At 43.0% G+C, this 22,632-nt stretch overlaps 1 protein-coding gene across 1 annotated transcript in view; it reads right to left on the bottom strand.

Moving 5' to 3' along the window:
* Window positions 1-22,632, bottom strand: part of ALPK2 (alpha kinase 2) — a 106,281-nt gene that overhangs the window by 46,809 nt on the left and 36,840 nt on the right. Inside the window, exon 4 of the mRNA XM_081150264.1 lies at window positions 15,463-17,158. Within this exon, the coding sequence (XP_081006390.1) occupies window positions 15,463-17,158 (1,696 nt within the window). The remainder of the gene's footprint in view (window positions 1-15,462; window positions 17,159-22,632) is intronic.

Below are 22,632 nucleotides of genomic sequence, written 5' to 3'. Positions count from 1 at the left end.
ATTCCTGGTAGGGAATGTGTAGGAGGTAGCCGGTCAATGACTCTCATTATTGATGTTTCTATCTCTCTCCCTCTCCTTTCCTCTCTCTGAAATCAATAAAAACATATTAAACAAAAAAAAAGAAGGAAACAAAATATTTGTTTGATGAATGAAGGACATGGAAAGAGTGTTTTGATCAGAGACTGACCTCCACTGGGGAGAGAGATATGCTGGCCTGGGAGTGAAGGCAGGACAGAAGGACCTGGGTGTCTCTGCTCCCAGCTTCCAGGACAATGCGGATGCCAGGCAGTCAGCGAGAGCCCGGGGACATGGCTGTGTGGCACCCTACAATATGGGCCATTAGGTTCCTAGTGCGGCACAGAAAGAGCAGGATCCACCAGACCCGAGGTTTTGTGGGCCAGGGTGACCCACAGTGGTGACCTCTGTGACCTACAGCACCAGGACAGTATGTGAGAACCTACAAAGACTCAGATGAACGTTTCCTGCAGTCTGAGTCCTGTATGTACTCAGAATGGCTGAGTTATCGAGATATTTCTTACGCTCAAGTGTGGGGCTGGGCTTTGTTCCAGCTGCCTCTGTCTGTGAAGTTCCGGGTTTTGTTGTGCATGAGCCTATATCCCTTCTGTTAATGATACAAAGAGCAGTCAGAGGGACAGTGTGAGAACCACGTCATTATTGCACATGTGCGTGAAGCAAATGAATTTAGGACCAGTGGGTTTTTTTGGAGCGGCAGGTGGAGGTGTCCAAAGGTATTTTGAGCATAGCAGGAACATTCCGTTATTTGCCTGGCCCTTGGCTGAGTTTCTTCTCTCTACTTGGAGTCATAAGGCCCTGAAGGCTCTGGCCCCAGCCTCCCTAATATCATTATCTGTACTCACCTGGTTCCACCCAAACTGGACCTTGGTTTCTCTTAATGTGTGCCCTGACCCAACTAATTCTCTAACATGGACACTCTTAATTATGGCTAATTGCATCGGAAGTAAAAACTGGCTAGGTCAGAGCCTCTTCTTGTAAACTCTTCTTTGCAATTAGATTGACTCACAGTGTGGATCTGGAAGTAATTAACCTACAGTCCTTTAAAATGTATGTTAAAATTCACATTTGCATGGTCACAACAATTAGCTCAAGTTAGAAAGATAGCATTGAAGTTCGAATCACATCTGGACACCCACATGGCTGAGCCCAACTAGTTTGGGGTTAACGTCACTATTTTCTCCTCTTTGTTAATGTGTGATGTCACAAAAGAGCAAAGATAAGCACCTGTGGGTTCAGACCATGTCAAGTTGTCTGAAGGGAAGGAATTCTCACAGAGGACTTTGAAAAGCACCATTTTTACCAAGATTGTCTACTCATCAAATTATTACTACAGAATCTACCAGTTCTGGAAAAGTCCTCACCAACCAGGTGGTAAAAGAATCTTTTATCATCTGGTGGGAAGCTGTAGACCAGCCTTGTTGGGTAGATTCCCAGAGGATGGGAAGTAGGTGGCCGTAGCCTTAGGAATCTTCGCCCTCTCAGCAGGATGCTGAATGTGCATTTTGGAGGAAGTTATCTGATCCTCTTGCCCTGAGAACTGTTTCTGATACTGGCCCAGCTGTTGGTTTATGGTTCTAACTAAGAAGGCCATGGGCTTATTTTTTTAACTATTTATTTTTTTAAAAGTTCATTTATTTGAGTACATAATACACACACACACACATACACACACACACCAGAGCACAAAATTCACATGGTACACAGTGAAAGGGTATAGTGTGACAATTAAGTGTCTCTCCTACCCCAGCCACCCTCTCAGTCCCTTTCACCAGAGGCAGAGTTTATTAGAGTTTATTAGAGTTTATTTTCGTTCTGAAGAGTGTTAAGGAACTCAGAGTTTATTTTCGTTATTAGAGTTTATTTTCGTTCTGAAGAGTGTTAAGGAACTCAGACCTAAAATGGAATTGGGAAGCTGGGTAATGTCAGGTTGAGGCTTGAGGGCTTGAAGTCAGGCAGGCTGTTCAAAGCCAGGCCGCACCACCTCCTGACCCAGAGCCCGGACAGCAGCGGGCTTGATCTTGCTGGGTTGTTGAGATAATTAAACAAGCTCACCCACTGAAGTCACAGCACAGCCCCTGACACACATCTCCACCAATAACTGGTAGCTAGTATTAGCTATTGGGCAATTGGGAGTGACGCAGGCAGGTGGGAGGGCAGGGTGGGGTGAATTGAATACTCCCTGGGAAAAGCCTGTGCCTTTGTTACTCACAGTACAGTCCTTGGAAATCCCTGGGAGTTTGTTGGGAATGCAGGTTCCCAGGCCCCACCCCAGACATGCTGAATGAGACATTCTGCTGAGCGTCCCAGTGATCTGCATGCAAGGTGGGGTTTGAGGAGCACAATCTTATAGGAGTCCAGGCATAGATTCCTGGCCTCTGGGGAGATAGCCATGCTGTTCTTGAGCCCTTAGACAGCTCATGATAAAAACCCATGACAAAAACACTTTTAAGGGAAAAGCTATCCCCCCACTCACTCCCCAGCTGTCAATCTACATCTGATTTCCCCAGCCCAGTAACCTATGACCTCCAAGACCACTGGAATGTGTTCTGTTTTGTCCTGTAGCTTGACAGTAACCCGATAGATGGCTTGGGGGCAGGGCCACGTGTTGTTTTTAAAGTGATACAAGAGACACAGTGGAGCCTGCCCAACAAGCAACAGAGCTGCCAGGATGCCAACTGGGACACTAAGGCCCTGGAAGTGGGGGGCTTAGAGCTTGTCATTAGAAATGAGTGCTGCATGGGGTGAGGGCTGGGAGGCTGAAGGGGCTCCTAGGATGATAATTACTGCTGTTTGTCACTTGTTCCAAACCAGTAGACCTGGGCGAGGAATATATGACATACAGGAAGCAGCCTGCTCCTTTAAAATAGAATTACATGCTATAGCCCGGACAGGCGTGGCTTAGCGGTTGAGCGTCAACCTGGGATCCAGGCGATCAGGGTTCGATTCCCGGTCAGGGCACATGCCCAGGTTGTGGGCTTGATCAATGACTCTCTCATCATTGATGTTTCTATCTCTCTCTCCCTCTCCTTTCCTCTCTCTGAAATCAATAAAAAGATATATTTAAAAAAAAAAAAAAGAATTACATGCTATAATGGTGAACACATGTCATCATGTGTTTGTCAAGACCCATAGAATGTATCACATCAAGAGTGAGCCCTAGTGCAGACTATGGACTCTGAGTAGTAGTGATGTGTAGTGTAGGTTCATTGATTGTAATGAATGTACCACTCTGGTAGGGGATGTGGGGGGGCGGTTAGGGGGCTTGTAAAAGATCTCTGTACCTTCTACTCAATTTTGCTATGAACCTAAAACTGCTCTAAAACAGAAAGTCTATTTAAAGAAGAGAAAGAAATTCACGTTTTGTCACTGGGTCAGCTGTAGCAGAGGGGGGGAAAACAAGGTTGAGGCTTAGGGTGGTATGCTTTTTAAAAAATCACAATTGCAGCAGAAATAACTAAGAGCCGGGCTATCCAACCCAGGAGCCGTTAGCCATATGTGGCAGTGAGCATTTGAAATGTGCCCGGTGCAACTACGGAATTGAATTTTAAATTTTATTTAATTTTAATTAATTTACATGTAAATAAAAAATGGACGTGTATGATGCAGTCGGGGGGGGGGGATTTTAAGGAGCTTTGGAACAATTTGGGCATGTGAATCTACTCTTTTGACTATTAATTTCACGAAATCGCAATACAGATCAAGCATTTCCAATGCATAGCTAGCACCCAAATTAAGATAGACTGCAAGTGTAAAATATACAAGCCGTTGACTTTTCTGGCTTCTGGGGGCTGCCCGAACTCCTTGACTCATGGCCCCTTCCTCCATCTTCAAGCCGACAACATGGCATCTCCGATCTCGCTCTGACTCTGACCCTCCTCCCTCCCTCTTTCACTTAGAGAACATTTGTGATTACATTTGGATCACTGGATAATCCAGGGTAATCATTCCATCTCAAAACCTTTCATTTTCCCCACATGTGAAGTACTTTTCGCCATGTATACTAACATTCACAGGTTCTGGGGACTAGGGCTTGAGCCGGTTTTGGTAGGAACATTGTTCTGCCTACCACCCTATCAGCTGGACCTGAGTAATCTGCTGGGTGGTCCCTTGGCCAGCATCTTGCCACCCTCCTGCCACAGGGAGAAGAAATTAGGGCATATTGGCTTTTCCAGAATTGTGTAATTTCGTGGTCTGAGTGTTGAGGTAGTTAAATGCTAACTTTCCCAGTCCTAATTCTCAGTGTCCTGTGATCCAAAATGGTCAGTGAGAGATTTATAAACTATTTGTTACGGGCTGAATCGTGAACCCTCCTCAAGTCATATGTTGAAGCCCTAACCCCAGTTCCTCAGAATGTAACTGTTTGGAGATAGGGCCTTTAAAGAGGTGAATAAAGTAAAATAATGTCATCAGGGTGGGCCCAAATTCAATATGACTGGTGTCATTATAAGAAGAGGAGATTAGGATATTAGCAGAAAGAGACATCAGGCACACACATCCACAGAGAGACGACCACATGAATCCACAATGAGAGGATGGCCACCCACAAGCCCAGGAGAAAGGCCCGAGAAGAAACCGACTCTGCTGACTCCTTGATCTTGGACTTCCAGCCTCCAGATTGTGAGAAAATAAATTTCTGCGTTGAAGCCACTCACTCTGGTATTTTATTATGGCAACCCTAGTAAATCAAAATACTGCTCTTCCGTATGTATGCCTTTGTATAGTTTGAAATGAATCTTTGCATATTATTTTGGTTTACCAAGTTTCTGAAGTTCTTCTCACACTTGCTGAGCTGAAATTCCCTTTCACATGTGGGCCGAACAGGTCACAAGACAATGCTCAAAGGGACACTTCTTGAAGCTCTTCTGACTATCAGGTGCTGTGTGTGCTCAGCAAAGCTCACCAGTGACCCACAGGGATTACAATCTAGCAGGGCAGGCGAATCAGTATAGTGTCAACCCAACCCAGGGGAAACAAGGCCATGGTACTACCACAGACAGTGAACCAGGGCTGGGCGGTTATGGGGGGAGATTAGAATCCTGAACGCCAGGCGTCAGACTTACAGAGAGGTGTAGGGGCCTTAAACTGAGAGAATGGCCAAGGCTTTCGCTTAGGGTCTGCCAATAACCAAATGGTGGGACCACAGGCGAAAAGCTTAATCTTTCCATGAAATTATATGTTTCTCAAGGGAAGACGATAGCTATCTATCTTTGTAATTTGTTTACAAGCATTTTCTCGCCTCCTTAAATATTTTGAAAACATGATTTTTAATGTCTGCATAGTATTCCAATGAATTTTGTAGCACAACATTTAACGAAGCCCCCATGGTTAAATATTCAGATTGTTCCCAGTGTTTCATTATTACAAGTGATGCTGCAATGAGCATTCTTGTCCAGCTAGCTCTGTTTCTATCGCTGATAATTTCTTTAGGTTAATTTCTGGGCCAAAGTTTACATTTTAAAGGTATTAGTAAATATTGCCAAAACAAAGCTTGGGTTTCCTTGCAGTCTTATCAACATAAGGTATTATCACTTTAAAAACAATTTCTGAAAATTGAGGGAGGAAGGGAGGGAGAGAGGGAGGGAGGGAGGGAGGGAGGGAGGGAGGGAGGGAGGAAGGAAGGAAGGAAGGAAGGAAGGAAGGAAGGAAGGAAGGAAGGAAGGAAGGAAGGAAGGAAGGAAGGAAGGAGAAAGGGAGAGTGGGAGTTGGTAGTTTATGGTGCAATTGTTACATTTTTTAATGAATCGACTATTTTGATTCCCTTGACTATTCATAATTAAGCTGTTCATCTTTTTGTCTATTGTTTTCCTTGCCTACACATCACAAGTACTTTCTAAGTTTTTATTTGTTTTTCAATTATATTTATGGTGTTTTTTATGTGCAAAATTCTTACATTGTCTGATTTATCAATTTTTCTTCTATGTGCTTAAAAAGGCTTTCCTCATCTTGTGATCCACATTTTCTCCTACTTTATTTGATATTTATTTTGGTAGCTGATGTGAAATCAGAGATTCAAGGGGCTTTAGTTCTTAAGAAATAGAGCACTAAACCCGAACAAAGAGGCCCAAAGAGGATGAGGAGTGACTCAAGGATGTACAGCTGTTTAATGGCAGAACTGAGACTGAAATCAAGGATTCTTAGGCCCAGTTTGTTTTCCTTTTTTAAAAAATTATTTTTTAGCCCAGCCAGGCATGACTCAGCCGTTGAGCATCGACCTAGGATCCAGGCAATCAGGGTTCGATTCCTGGTCAGGGCACATGCCCGGGTTGCAGGCTGCAGCCGATCAATGACTCTCTCATCACTGATGTTTCTATCTCTCTCTCTCCCTCTCCTTTCCTCTCTCTGAAGTCAATAAAGATATATTTTTTAAAAAGAAATTATTTTTTAATAGTACTGGTAATAATTGAATAGTTTTCTTTAAAAACATTATATCACTAAGCACCCCTCCAAATGCAAGATTCTTATTTCCCTCACCCAAACTAGCCACAATTATCATTTTGGTGTAGATTCTTCCAGACTTAAAAAGAAATTATACATATATGTGTGTGTGAATACAAATAACATACACTGTTCTGGGTGGATTGGGGGCATGACGGCATTGTGTTGAATGTACCGCTCTGTAATATGCCTTTTTCACACTCTGCATAATGTTTCCAGATGTCTATCATTTGAGCAGGCCACGTTTTATTTAGCCATGTCCACATAAATGTTTCCTTAGACAACTAATTCTGCAACACATATTATGGTACAGTCGGTCTCCTTAGGCCTATATAAAAGCTTTCTCAAGAGCAGATACTGAGAAATGAAACTGCTATGTAATGGGCAATGCTCTTTTTAATTTTAAGGGACATCATGAATTACACTCTTGCTGGCAATCAGTGGACCCATTTCTCCATCAGCTCAACAACTTGCCATTACCATCCTTGTCCATCTTCTCATATGTTTATTAATCATTTGTATTCCCTCTTCTATGAACTTCACATTTATTTAATTTTACCTTTTTTAAAAATTCAGTTGTTAGGGGTATTTTTCTTATCTATCTGTTTTTATATACTTTGGAAATTAATCTTTCTCTCTTACTTATATTCTACCAATTTCTCTTGGTGTGTTGCTTTCATTTATGTTTGTTTATGTATTTTTGTCATATAAAAATGTTTAATTTGATGCAATCAAAACTATCAACTTTATTCTTTGTTTTATTTTTTGTTGTTATTGTTGTTCTTTGGGTCCCAAGAAGAACTTATGGCTTTCAAGGTCATAAAAATAGTTTCTAATATTTTTTCCAGTAGGTTATAGTTTGAGGGTTTTTTTATATTTAATTCCAAGATCCCTCTGGAGTTTATTTGGGGTCCATTGTCAGGTACTGGTCTTGGTTTTTGTTTTGTCTTTTTCTCGTGTGGATAGTTAACTGTGTCAGCATTGAAGCTTTTGTTTCTTCTCTAAAACTCGAGAGGCTATTTCTATCAAAAACCACATTCCAATATATTCTTGGGTCTGATTCTGTAGTCTCTATTCAGTTTGGTTTCTCTTTTTATCTATTTGGGGTTACTACCATACTGTTTTGATGACCATAGCTTTATCATTTGTATTGATAGATAGTTGGTTAGTCCCACATTTTTTCTATTCCATTTCAGCAAAGCAAATTCATTTTCAGTCATAGCAAAAATAAAGATGTTCCCGGCCAGTGTGGCTCAGTTGATTGGGAATCATTCAGTGGAATGGAAAGGTAGTGGGTTGGATTCCCAGTCAGGGCACATGCCTGGGTTGGGGGCTCTATCCCCAGTAGGGGAGCCAATTGATGTTACACCCCTCACATTGATGTTTCTCTCTTTTCCCTTCCTCTCTCTCTCTAAAAAATAAACTATTCTTTAAAAAACGAAGAAAAGAGAGACCAATAAGGCATGTCTCTGGCACTCAGCTCCCACCCAAGGCAGTGATGAGACAGTTGCTACAGGGACTAAAACCCACCCTAGCAGCCAAATGACCCTCCTCTTACCAGCCTCTACTGCTGCACCCAAATTCCTGTCACTGAACTGCTCCTCAAAATAAAACTCAGCTGGAGATGATACACCTGTTTTGGATTAGAAACAATAAATCAAGGTCTGTATTTATTTTAGTTTCTGGACAGGTGAAGAATGGCCACATTTATAGCAAGCCAAGTAGGAAGCAGAGAAAAATCCAGATCGTGAGGTTTTTTCCCCTTAGGGCGAAGTGGTTACACTTGACAAGCCCTAAACTTCCTGTTGTTTCCCAAATCCTGTGATTCTTTACAGGAACGCCTCAGGTTGTCTTTTTCTCTCTAGGTCTCAGTCTAACTAAGCCCATGGTTTAAATTCTACTGCTCATGAGGATCACCTGGAGAGCTTATTTAAAGTGCAGATTCAACAAGTCTGGAGGGAAATTTAGAGATCTGTCTTTTTTAAAACATGTACCTTAGTAGGTGATTCCAATGCAAATAAATCCAAGCCCTCACTTTAAAAAAAATAAAATAATTTATTTTTTATTGATTTCTGAGAAAGGAAGGCAGAGGGAGAGAGACAGAAACATCAATGATGAGAGAGTCACTGATCGGCTGCCTCCTGCACGCCCCCTACTGGGGATCGAGCCCGCAACCCGGGCATGTGCCCTGACCAGAGAATCAAACCTTCACTTCCTGGTTTGCAGGTTGATGCTCAACCACTGAGCCACACCAGCCAGGCCAAGCCCTCACTTTTTTTTTTTTTTAAATATATCTTTATTGATTTCAGAGAGAGGAAAGGAGAGGGAGAGAGAGACAGAAACATCAATGATGAGAGAGTCATTGATGGGCTGCAGCCCACAACCCGGGCATGTGCCCTGACCGGGAATTGAACCCCGATCACCTGGATCCTAGGCCGACGCTCAACCGCTGAGCCACGCCCGGCTGGGCAAGCCCTCACTTTTGATGCACTGCCCTGAGGACTCACAGCACCTGAGCAGAAGGAGGCCTTGGGGCTCTGTGAGGTTTCTGTCCTACAACACTTGTGCTGTAATGACTTAGCCCTATGAGATCGGTTAATAGGGGAATGGCCCTATGAGATCGGTTAATAGGGGAATCATGTCAGTATAACCCAGATGCTGCATTGGTTTATATGCGATTTTTCCTAGGCCAAGGGGCCCTGAATAGCTGTAGTAAATGATAGAATCTTGAGCAGGAAATGGAACAGCCTTTAACTCAGCTTTTGCACTGGCAGTAGGGACCCTTTCCAGTCATATTTTAATAAAATTGAAACTGCATCCTGGCCCAGCACTTCTCTCTCCTAAGAAACCCACTCCAGGCCTGTGTATCTGAGGGCAGGTGTGCCTGAGGGCAGGTGGCATCTCCCAGGCCCACCTTCACAGCAGCCCTGCCGGCCAGAGATCCACTCTGTCCTTGTGGTCTCAGCACCCACCAGCTTGCTCTAACTTAAGGTCTATAGCATTCCCACTCAATTATCTTGTGTATTTTTAATATCTGCCATGGCAGCCACTGGCCAACCTGAGCCACCGCTCTAGATGGTCCAAAGGATCTTCCTAGGTACAGTTTTTGCTTTTGTCTCTGGTTTAAAAATGGCCTGTTTACAAAGCGGCCCATGGGGAATGCTCTTTTATCCAGGAGTCCTGATATTTTAAGTGTGTGATTTTGCAGAGTGTGAGGTGTTTTAGGAATGCATATATTGCACTAAAGCAGGAACACCTATGTGTGGAGAAGACCCATTGCCTTTTGAAAAGTAGTACCAAATAACCTGGTGCTTTGTTCCTTGGGGGAAACAAGGGATAAGGGGGCCCCAAATTCCTGAGAGAGCACTTTCACAGGATAACAGCCTTTAGCTCTCTGCAGTCCTTGGTGAGGGATGGAACCTGGAGTTCCCCAGGGCGACCCCTGCATTCCACTGGCTGAGGGCTCTAAGGCATACATGCCTGAGCCCACCTAGAACCACCTAAATTAGGACTTCTGGGGTGGCATCTGTAAGACAACAGGCGATTTTAAAATGCAGCGAGGATTCTCAACCTTAGAGGTACAGAGAATCATCTGGGAGCTTTTAAAACCCCCAATGCCCAAGCCACACCACAAACCAAATTACATCAGAATACCTGGGAGCAGAATGTTTTAAGTTCCAGGTGGTCCCACGTGCAGCCAGGATTGAGATCACTGTTTAGGGTCTTTTCTAATCTGAGCAAGATCTCATCTCCAGACTGGGGCTTCTAGAACATCAGCGTACATAACTGTCTCCTAAGAATCAGATTAAAATATAGATTCTGATTCAGCAGGACTGAGGCAGGGCCTGGGATTCTGCATTTTAACAAGCTGTCTGCCACTGTGAGTGGCAAAGCTATAGGAACTAATGACGTTTCCATTGATTATTTAACATGGACAGAGTACAATCACCGCAACGAACTAGGGCATCCAATGATCTTGCAGTTCCAGGGCAGTGACAGTATTTGGCAGGAGTGGGATATCAGGCTTTGTGATTGAAAACAAAACAAATGTTTGGACTACTCCCTGGGTCGGCCTTGGAGTGGTGCTGACAGGAGACGCGACTGCCAGGTGCTGAGCGATGAGCGCTTATAAACTTCTGCCCTTCCCATCATCAGTAGAGAGCTGGCTTATCAGCCTCCTGGAGTCAGTTTTAACAGTTGTTATTTTGGTGGGGACACATTTTATTATGCAAATGAATCTAAGGTCTCAGGTTGTGCTGTCCCAGATATGAAAACTATATTGCGAGAAGGCTTGGATTATCTGCTTATATTTTTATGCTTAAAAAAAAATTGCTGGAGAACTACTATGTGACCTGCCTGTCACTGGCTACCTGGCCATGCAAATTTTCAGGCTGCTGCGTACCCTGTTTTTCTGCACTGCCTGCCTAGCTACTAGGCTGAACTTAGATTAAACCGAAGTTTCCTACCACAGTTAGCACATGAACCTACACAGGTGATACATTTGCACAGATTTAATGCACACGCATACCAATACAAGTAAAACGGAGGAAACCTGAATAAGATTGGTAGACGCTATCATTGTCACTATGTTGGTTGTGATATTATATTACAGCTTTGCACAATGCTACCAATTGGGGGAACCTGTGCAAAGTGTACAGTGAGCTCTCTGTATTATTTTTTTACAGCTGCATGTGCATGGACAATTATTTCATAAAAATTTCAATCAAAAAGAGGTATAAAACCATTTGTACCAGCTGTCAATATGTCCTTAATATGGGAAGAAAGAATATATATATTAAGAAAATAAATAAAGAGGATGATACTTATTAAATGTTAACTGCATAATGGAGACTGTGCTGAGCATTTTATATGCAAGACTTTAATCTTCACAACACTCTATGAGCTATTATTATTGTCATTATTATTTCTGTTTTTGATGAGGAAACTGGGACTGAGAGAGCTTGAGTACTTTTTCCCAGGGCCACGGAGTCAGAAAGTAGCGGGGCAGGGACCAAACTCAGATCTGGAACCCGCTGCACTGTACAAAGCACGTGGCCAAGAATGCTGAGGTTCTCTGGAAGGAGAAATCATAGGTAAGGACAAGCAAAACGCTTCAGGGGAGGTGTGACTCAAAGGACCCTGCAGAGTCTTGGCCTTGAAGGACCAGAAGAGCTGAGCTAGCAACTAGCCCAGTGAGGGCATTTCAGACAAGAAGATGGAAAACACACCACGTATCTGAGAAAATGTTTTGTTTTCTAGATAAGGAAACCAATGGGCTTGCCTGCTTTGCCTCTCAGAGGTAGAGGGGAGCAATACTGTGGAAGGTCTTGAATGCTAAGGCGACATGGTAAGACCTTCCTGGATCTGGTCAGCCTTGTGAGAGCTAATAAGACACTGATAAGGCCAAGGTTGTATGTGAATCACCAGCATTCACAAGGGACCCCAAGTACAAGGTAGGGGGACTCTAACACAAACCACTCTGTTCCCAGGACAAAAAGAGCAATGGGAAACAATTTCCCCATGGAAAGTTGGTACGTGAAGGGGGCCATGGACTATACTTATGACAATGAAAGCCATGAAGTAGTTGAGACCGATCATCACAGAATCATACCTGGCTATACCTGGAATTTAGTCTAGTATCATATGGCTACTTACTCAATTAATGAGTGGCTACTATGCGGCCAGCGCTGTTCCAAGGGCTTGGGATATATCAGTGAACAAAATACAGTGACCAAACTCCTTGCCACCATGGAGCTCACCTTCTATGCTTAGTGCTTATTTCTGGTCAGAAAGGTTCTTTACTGTCAGAACCTAAGAAGACATTTCCATACTCTACTCTTGAGACCCCATGGCCCCAGAGAGAAATGCAAGTCTCTTTGGGGTGAGGCTGGGCAGCTCTGCCAAAGTACAGGCACAGCACTCCTGATTTAAGAGTGAGGATGATCTTACCCCAGTGTGGCTACAGAGAAACTTAAGATGGGCAGCTTGTCAGGTCTTGCCTCTGAGTTGGATCAGAAAAGTGAGATCAAAACCAAGGTGAAGGATTGGCGGTGTACCCTTGAAGATGGTTCAAGTTAACCTGGGGTACCCTCTCTATTTTCCACTCCCAAACTGGGATTAGCTTTGGCATCTTCCATAAATGTAGAGAAGCTGGGGGCTTTCCAGTCCCAGCCTGGGTAAGGATTATTTCCAGACAAAGCAGAACAAGATGGCCTTGCGCTGTAAAAGCGAGAAAGGGAGACAGGAAGTAGGTACACCTGGAGACACAGGCGCAGGCAGGGTATCTTCTACAATGTAGGTTTGCTTAGAGCGCAGAATTAGAGATGCGGAATTGTTTCCAGATGCTAAAAGCAATATGCAGATGAAGAGAAAATACTAAAAGATAAGCTGCTGGTCACTGTCTCTACAAAAGACACCTAAAGGTAAGTACATAAGGCAAGAGTCAAAATTGGGCAAATTTACTAAATATTGCTCCCAACCAGGGGTCTTTAATCATTGCAAAATTTTAAATTCCCACAAGCCTCAAATGTCTGAGAATAAATATTTAAAATGTCTTTTGACTTAGTTATGAAAAGATTCATTACCCTTTATTTTTTGAGCAGTATTAAGTTTTATTTCATTCCCAATGACACCCCACCCATGCTTTTGTGTCACATTTACAAGGATATTTAGCCATTTGCTGTAAATTTGGCTCTATTGCATATGTGTGTTAGAAACACAGACATCTCCTGCAGTTTGACAGTAACTTTTTGCACGTGTAAAAGAATCTGTGTTCCCTATGCCACTCTTCCTGTGGCAAAATTTTCTTGCTTTAGCCAAGAGGAAATAATTGCTACAGGTAAAAAGACCCTATTTCTAACTTCATGCTGGACGGAACTGCTCTTGAATATACAGCTTTCATTCACATTTCTGGTTGTCCCTTGAGTGAGAGCTCAGCTCTGCTACTGAGCACAACGAAGTGAGAAAGGAACCTACTGCCTGCAGAATGCCAGCTTTCTCAAAAGTCACGTTCATGGTTCTGAGATAATAGTCATGCCACAAAGCACAGGTCAGACCTTGAGTGAATAGCTGGTGAGCTGGGTGTGCATTCATGAATGTATGACTGTGCGTGAGTGTGTGAGCAAGAGTCCCATAAGAACCTCAATAGACTCTGGCTAGAGCGACATGCCAAGGTTGTGGGTTCGATCCCCAGTCAGGGCACATTCAAGAATCAACCAATGAATGCATAAATGGGTGGAGCAACAAATTGATGTTTCTCTCTCTCAAAATCAATAAATAATAATTTTAAAAGAATTTTTTTTAAAAAAGAACTTCAATAAAGACAAGAATGTGCACAAGACAGACAACCTTGGTCCCAGAGATGGTGCATTATATTTAGCTGCATTGCCAATAAACAAGTGAGCCTGCTGGTCAACAGGAGTCAAGATCTCAAAATTCAGTTCAGGCACAAGCTGAGGATGAGGGATCCTTCTCTTAGCTCCTCTCGTTTTGGGCAATTGAGGGAGCTAGAAATTGCCTCCCACTGTGGTGGGTCTAAAATTAACAGTGTCACTAGCCCTCTCCCTTCCACTTATTCCTTCTTGGCTACATTACACCCTCTGCCCCAACCTTTAATCATTAATTTGCCCAAAGGAAAGCTCAATATGGGTAAACAACTGTAAAAAGGCACTTCGCTGAGCCAGGAAAAGCACTTTATGAATAGAAAAGGAAATGCCACATTTACTGACATGCAAAAATTAATGTTTTAACCGAATTTTGCATTAATATCTGGCCAAACCACCTCCATAAACTTATCTTGGGCATGATCTGTGGTCATGGGTACGTGCTCAGCAAAATGGTGGGTGTTAAACAACCACATAGGATATAAACCTGGCTCTCGTGCAAACAGTAAAGTATAAACGGGGCTTTTCTACGTCAGTCTGGCCCGTGGGAGACAATTTGTTCAGTAAAAAGCTGTCTCACTTCTGGAGATTTTTAGATTGCCTATTTTATGGCTGGGTTGTTAGAAATCAATGTATTAAATCTTGACTTTTTCACAGAAAGTTTAATAAGTTTGAGTGTATTTGGGAATACTTTATGTTCTTTGGAGTGCGTCTAGCCTACAAAAACAAGACTGGGTTCCTACTACAAAGTAGGGGAAGGGAGAACACAAGATAAAGTAAAAATAACTAATAAATAACTCTTCTTAGGTATTCATTTACAAAGTAAAACTTTGCCATATTACAGCATTGGTTCAAAGCCCATTAGAACCCTTTAAAATTAAAAATATAATAAATTCATAAATCGAGTACACGATATCTGTGCATTAATTATCCCCATGAATTTAATTCCATCTCTTTAAAATACACCCCCAAGTCAGTAACAGGGTAAAATAAATATACTTCCTGGCAGTATTTTCTTAGATGATTTTATATTCTGTGGTCCAAGCAAACTAAACAAAACACACACCCGATCCAAACATCCCACCAGCACAGCAAAATCTACTTTGTCTACTCTCTGCAGCATCACTGAGTGAATTCTACAAGTCCTTCAGACACACCCAAAAGAAGTCTTTCATTTATACTATGAATTCTGATTAAAACCAGCGCTTAGCGTTGTCAAAGTGCCCCTCCAAAATGACTAAAAAGAATGTTTTGTTTTTGTTTTTCTTTTAAAGGCTACACCCAAAACATGTGTTTGAAAACCTTCTGAATAGTGACACTGCCTGGTAAAACACATGCAGTAGACAAACTATCAGGTTTCTTTTTCCAGCTGTCCAGAATCCCATTAGTGCCTCTTACTTCTGTCTTTTGCTATAATTAGGATGGCTTAGGGTTTATCTGGGACTTTTTTCAAAACCAGATTTCCTTCCTAGCAGCAGCAGCAGCAGCTGTCATTCACAAGTACCCTGCCAGTGTTGTGGTACAGCAATCGGGAATGGGAAGTACAGGGACACACACACACACACACAAATACCTTTTATCTTGTAACTTTTAAAAAGAGGACTCTTACCTGATGATGATCACTCTGGTCTGGAACCCAGCTTGCTTCAAAGAGGTCATTAACCTGCACCCCTTCTCCCTCCAAGTTTGAGCCCCCTTCCTGGGGGGGTGCGCCTGGTGGAGTCTGCAGCCTTTTTGCCTCTGGCTCTGCTTGGGTGAGAACAGCACCTTCTGCACGGATCTGGGGATTCAGATCGGGAGCCTCCGCTCTGGCATGAGGACTCTCGCTTTTATCACTCTGGGCTAGTGGGTGCTTAGCAGGCTCTTGGGGAGAGAGGTGACTGAGGGGGCCTTCTGACGCACTGTCCTTCAGGTTGGGATTCAGCTTCCTGGCTTTTCCCTTCATTCCTGGTCGCCTTGCCTTGGCAGGTTTCTCTGAGCTCCTCTTTTCCCCTGCTCTTTTCTCGGCCACCGTCTCCAAACACTGCTTCACCCCTGACTTTCCTAACTCACCAGACAAGCGCTTCACCTCTCCCTGTGTCCCTGCTTCATCCATGGCTAGCAGATTGTCACTGGCGAGTTCCTCTCCTGCTCGGTGGCCGTCTCTGGTTTCTCCTTGAATTCCTGGATAATCATTTTCCGCAGAAGCGGTGGGTCGTTTATATCTCCCCTGCTCTGTCACCGCAGACGTTCCACCCTCGTGAGATCCCGAAGTGAGAGTCATCCCTGTTTGCAGGGATGGGGGGCTGTGGGTGGAGGCTCGGCGACGCCTTCCCCTCACTCCTTGGGGCTGGGAGTGATCACAGAAGCCCGGGGAGGAGGCCTCCATCGGCCCCGTGTTATCTGACACCCCAGGCCCACAACCCATTTCACTGAGGAAAGGCTCACAGTCCCCCAGGCAATACTTGCTGAATTCCATCTCTTCGTCATCGCTTTCGAATAAAAAAATACACTCGGTCCCCTCCAGGTTCCTTTGCCAAACTGCATTAGAGTAATCCGTCATAACGTCGGAACATTCCAGATACTCCAGGTCATCATCTGAAAACTCCTCGGTGTAGGTTAGGGTTATCTCTGGGCAAAGTTCATAGTCACTGTCAGAGTCTGAGCTGGAAACCCGTGGGCTGGCTTGCTCGTTGACGGTGGCCCTGTCACCTGGGTAGATGGATGTGGCTGCCTCCGACAGCGGTAGGCTGACGCTAATGTATTTCTGTGCTTTGGGACTTTGAGGACTGGAGTTTGAGTCTCCGTCATTGTTTAAGGCACCATCCCTTAACTCTGATAATTTGGACTGCACTGTCCCAGGGTGACATACATCCTGTTTATCGGGAATATTGCTTGAATGAGGAAAAGGCAACCCATCTGCAATTTCCTCTGTGCTATTCGGATCATGAGCCTCCTCGGTTTGCCTTGTTGCTTTAAGATCCAGGGGATTTTCAGAACTGGATGCATTAATGTCATTATTGGCCAATAACTGGAGTGAGCATAAATGGTTAAACCTGGAGGAGGAGGCGTCAGCTGACATAGGAGTCCCCAAGGAGAGGCTCTCTGCCTCCTTAGAAGGTTCTTTCTCATCAGTTTGACTTGTGCTTTTCTGCTTGCATGTCTGTGTTTCTCCTTTCCAACCTGTGTCCCCATCACTTTTCGGGTTAGGTGAGAGTTGTGTGCTCTCTGACGAGCACTCGACCTCAATGGAAGCAGAGCAGCAGATCATTCCAAAACAGTTCTTAGCCGAAATCTGGTATACAGCAGCGTCATTCCGGGTACAGCTAGGATGAAGAGAGCAGACAGGTAAGTTTGCCACATTTGGACATGCATGCCAACATTTCTTACATCACAGCACGCACAGAAAGCAGACATGGTTTTTCCTGCACACTCAAGGACACCTGTGGTCTCCCTGGAAAGGGGTTTGCGTTTGGAAGCAACTGGCTTCTGAGCTCTGTCTGCCCCCAGTTCTGCTGAGAACCCTGGGAAGGTCCCTTAAGACATCCCACAATCTTACCCCAAATTGAAAATGCTGAGAATTACTTAGATGACTGGGGAGATGTTTTATATTCTAGTCTCTTCTCTCCTTTTATTTTAAGCCATGTTTATGCTATGGGAATTTGAAAAAGCATTCTTTTCTGGAGTGAGACACAAGTAACTGAGGTCTCCTACCTCACATAGTGGAACAGCATAAGCAATAACTCTGTAACAGCATGCTAAGAAGGCCTGGCTCTTGCCAAGAGACTGTAAAGATAACACCATACTAGGATCATGTGTATGAAGAACAGTGCCATTTCCTCTTTAATTTAACGTGACTATTAGATCTAAACCACAGCCAGCAAACCCCTCTGTCCAAGTGTGATCCTGACTTACGTAAACCAAGCCCGGTGTTCAGCTTTGGCCCAGCAGGGAAGGAACTAAATCCTGGATCATGCCAAGCCTGCTCTCCTGCTCTAGAAGGGATGGCACTCCTGTGGCCCCTCCCTTTATTGGCTGGAGTCACCTGGAGCCTAGAGCCTGGCATGCTTTGCTGACCTTTCCCACCAGGCTCTGCAGTCCCAATAAAGACTTGTTACACTTGCTTTATAATCTGCACTCCCATTCATCTTGTTGGACAGCATGGTCACTGTGGCATTGCTGTTCTCACTCTATTATCCAGCTCCAAAGTCAACAACCACATTCAGAAGGCAGGAGCTGGAGTCTGGCTTGGACTTAGAGGCAACACTTAGACCTTTATTGACTGATGTGTGTAAAATGTGCATAGACGTCTAACCCAGGAGGGTCAGCGTTAGACCTGCGCAGCTGTGGCACACCGTCTTCTTTACCTTTCTTCCTCATTGGAGGGGTCCCTTTGTCTCCCTCAGCTCATATGTGTTCATAAGCCCTCAACTGTTGGGTGCCAGCTCGCATAGGCCTCATCTTTGGAAATCATAGACTAATTCTATTTTTGTCAGTAACCTGGTTCCCAAGTGGAAGCCACTCAGGGGTGGCTGGGGTTGGCCAAGCCTGACCCACAGCTAATAATACCTGGCTTTACTCAGGGAGACTGAAATTTAGGGCAACTTTCTGGGGGAAACAGTACCTGCTTCTGTTTATTTTACAAGGTTATTCTGAGGTTCAAATGAGAAAATCAACGTGAGGGGGCTTTGCATAGCAGAAACTTGATGCCATATGCATTCTATAAGAATGTGGATAGAGGTGTTAGCTAATGCTAACATGATGGAGGCATTGCTAATCATACTATGGCAATCATATTGCAATATAAATGGATCAAATCAATATGTTGTACACCTTGAACTTACACAATGTTGAATGTCAAATATAACTCAATAAAAAAGGAAAGGATGGAGAAGTGCTAAGACCAGGTTATCTCTGATTCTCAAGAAGTGTGCAGAATAATCAGCAGGGACTCTATTTTAAATTCTTGAATCAGAACGTGTGAGTAAAGGGCCTGAGAATCTGCTTTTAAAGATCTCAACACATTCTTCTACAAGTTGTCCCTGGCCCACCCCCGGAGCTATTGTACCCTCCTCATCATTAATCAGGCTTAGGTCTCCTCAATTAAAGCTGAAGGAGGAGTGGAGAGAAAGTAGCTTCTGCTTTTTTTGCATTGTCCGCACCATTCCGCCCTGCCTCTTTTCAATTCATTCTGGGAGATCTGGCCTCAGTGGAGAGTTTATAAGGAGCCTAAAACAGCACCATAGGCTTCTGGAAAATCCCAAGTAATTCTGATTTCCTGATTCATCCAGGCCATGGTCCCTCTGCCCGGATAAACCACCTTCCCTGAAATTACCATGACTTGTGTGGAGAAAAGAGACGAAAATAAGGCACAAAGGACCAGGTAAGAAATCAGTCAGGGAAGGGAACAGAGATGGTTCTCAGGAATCAAGAGGGGAAAACAAAAGGAATTTTAGAAAAATATAGAGAAATAAAAGGAATTTTAGAAATATATAGAGGATATTTAACTTCTGAATGGTAAATAAACAGATGAGAGAATGTTATGATTTAGCAATGAATGATTTTATGGAACATGTGTTTAGCTGATATAAGACTTACAAGTCATCTTAAATTCAGTGAAGAGGAAAAGGAAGCAGATTAAGCATAATTAACTTCTCACTGGTTAATGAATGCCTTTGAAAGGGTTATGGTTTGTGGTTGGCGTGTCCTGGATAATTATCTCTAAGCACTTTGAAGAGGAGGGAGGGAAAGTCGAGCAAGGAACCCAGCATTCATTAAAAACTTCCTCTCTGTTCCATGGTGTGCTGGCTGCTCCCTGGGTGCAAAACTCAGGCTCAAGGGAGTTGAGCAATTTCCCCACAGGGACAAAGCTAGTAAGCGGTGGAGCTAGCATAGGACACCAGAGCCTTCTGACTCTGGAGTTTGGCGCTGTGTGTCCTCCTAAAAAACTAACGTTCAGAGAGGGGAAATGACAGTGTAGAGAGATTGTTTTGGCAAATAAAGTGTTTCTGTCCTAAGTCTTCATCTTGATTGGTTAACTGACAAACTCGTGTCAAATCATGCCCTAGTGCCTGATATGTTAAGAGCTGAGGAAGTGTCAAGGAGATGCTTGAGACATCATGTCCAGCCCTAACATACTAAAAATCCGCTGGGGGAGACAATATGAATTCCTTAGTAGATCAGTCCTGTGCTAAGTTGTGTGATACAAACTGGAAGAGCCAGGGAGTGCAAAGAAGGGACTTCGGTGGTAGCAGTTGAAATGGTGCTAATAGGGCTGGGGTTTCGAATCTTTGCAAGATGCAGGCAGAGTGACCTGCGTGCCCTACAGTGATTTGACAGGAATGCAAAACCATCCAGGAAGCAATTCCCTGAACAATTAAATGAGTTCCCTCCTTAGTGTCTTTACTTTTGGCCAAAGGAAGTGGCAGCATTCCTCCAGCTTGCTGTGAAAGTCTTGCTTGAATACTCTAGGTTCTTTCCTAAGTAATCATTTCCATATTAAAGAAAAAGAGCTCCACGTGACCTACAGTAGATGGGGATTCTTCTGAGCTTGAACCTCCTGGATTGGTCTAAGCCAGAGGTTCTCAAACATTTTGGAAGTAGGGTCCCTTTATACTCTCAAAAATCATTAAGGACTCCAAAGAATATTTGTTCACAGGGGTTATATCTATCAATATTTACCATACTAAACTGAGAAAAATCGAAAACATTTATTTACTCACTTAAAAATAACAAAAAATAAACTCATTACATGTTAGGATAAATGACATATTTTTTATGAAAAATACCTCTATTTTTCCAAAACAAAGTAAAATTTCATAAGAGTGGTATTGCTCTACATTTCTTGATATTTTTAGTATCTAGCTTAATATGAGACAGCTAGATTTTTATATATGCTTCTGCATTCAGTGTGATGCAATACATTGTTTTGGTTAAAGTATCTAAAAAAAATCTGGCCTTACACAGATATGTAGTTAGAAAAGGTAGGAGTATTTTAATAGTCTTCAATAGTGATTGCAGATGATCTTTGATACTATTCAAAGATTAGTTGCAATGTGGGATCTGAAATCATATCAATGAATTTTTCATACTTGCTACATGAAATTCATTTGGCCTATATTGCATTTTACATGTGTTTTGTACGCATGCATGATTTTGTAACATCATGTATTGTTCATCTGAAAAAGCTTGACTCATGAGCTCTTCCAAATATTAATAATACATCTCATTATACAATATTTTTTAAAATCATATTTATTAATATTACTACTGACCTTGTCAGAATAATTGTGAAACATTGGAAAACTGCCAAACTTCTGATGAGAGATGCAAATATTCCAAATTTCCAGGTAGGTGAATAATACGAATAGTAATTTATCATAATGACCCAAGTCAATTCCGTGTTAAGTTGCACAGTAGAAGGGGCAGAGAGAGGACTTCTGGAAATTTTTCTCCTCCATAAAAGCAACAAGAACACTGGCAAAAGCTGTCAAAACTGAAAATTAACCGCAGGCAATCTGAGGAGCACTTATTCAAGAGGGGGCAGAATAGGGTCGGAGCCGTTTCAAAGCCCCATCACTCTCTTAGTAACGTTGCGATATGCAGTAGAGTATCGTTAAATTAGCCACCATGCTGTGCACCAACCCCCCAGGACTGACTGACTTTATAACTGTGGCGGTCATTTTGCAACATATATAAATATCAAATCATTATGTTGTACACCTGAAACTACTATAATGCTACATGCCAATTATATCTCAATTCTTTAAAGATTTTTTATTGATTTTTAGAGATAGAGGAAGGGAGAGGGAGGGAGAGAGAGAAACATCAATGTGAGGACGAAACATGATCGGTTGGCTGCCTCCTGCACACCCCCATCAGGGAGGGAGCCTGCAACCCAGGCACTTACCCTGACCAGGAGTCGAACCAGGGGTCTTTCGGTGCATGGGACAACGCCCATCCAACTGAGCCACATTGACCAGGGCTATCTCTCTTTTTTTTTTAAATCCAAGCTTTCAAGCTATCATTGAAGTACCTTTTTTGAACTGGGGTCTCTCCGTTTTTTTCAAATACTCTTTCTGTCCTTTTCCTCTTTTTCAGGGGCTCTCACTATGCATAGGTTGTGAGCTTGAAGGTATCCCATGGGCCTCTGAGACTTTGTTCACCTTTCTCCATTCTTTTTTCTTCCCGATTCTAAAACTAGATAATCTCAATTGATCATCTCCAAGTTCACTGATTATTGTCTGCTCAAATGTTTGCCGAATACCCAAGGCTGAAAAACCATCGTTTGTCCACTGTTCTTTCAAGTAAAAATTGTAGTCCAAGAAAAAAGTGGCTAGTTCAGCTTGCAACTTAAACAACCATACAGGTGCTTTTCCTCCAGATGACCAGCATCTTCAAGGAAATCTAGCACACTTCCCATTTCATTACATAGGATATTAAAAGGAATTTAACTGAGTTGTCAAGATTTGATCAAATTAGCAATTTTTACTGATGCATCAAGGACATTATTAAGTAAAGTTTTGTGGGTTTTGGTTTGTTTTTAACTGTGACGGTGTGGCAGTAAAGAATTCTATGAATATTTGACAAAGGAGGCAAGAGCATACAGTGGAATAAAGATAGTCTCTTCAATAAATGGTGTTGGGAAAACTGGACAGGTACATATAAAAAAATGAAACTAGATCACCATCTTACTCCATACACAAAAATAAATTCAAAATGGATAAGAGGCTTAAAGGTAAGTCGAGATACCACAAAAATCTTGGAAGAAAATATAGGTAGTAAAGTCACAGACATCTGA

This window comes from Miniopterus schreibersii (assembly GCF_964146895.1).
Source record: "Miniopterus schreibersii genome assembly, chromosome: 10".
Lineage (NCBI taxonomy): Eukaryota > Metazoa > Chordata > Mammalia > Chiroptera > Miniopteridae > Miniopterus > Miniopterus schreibersii.
This window is presented reverse-complemented; position numbering and strand designations above follow the sequence as displayed.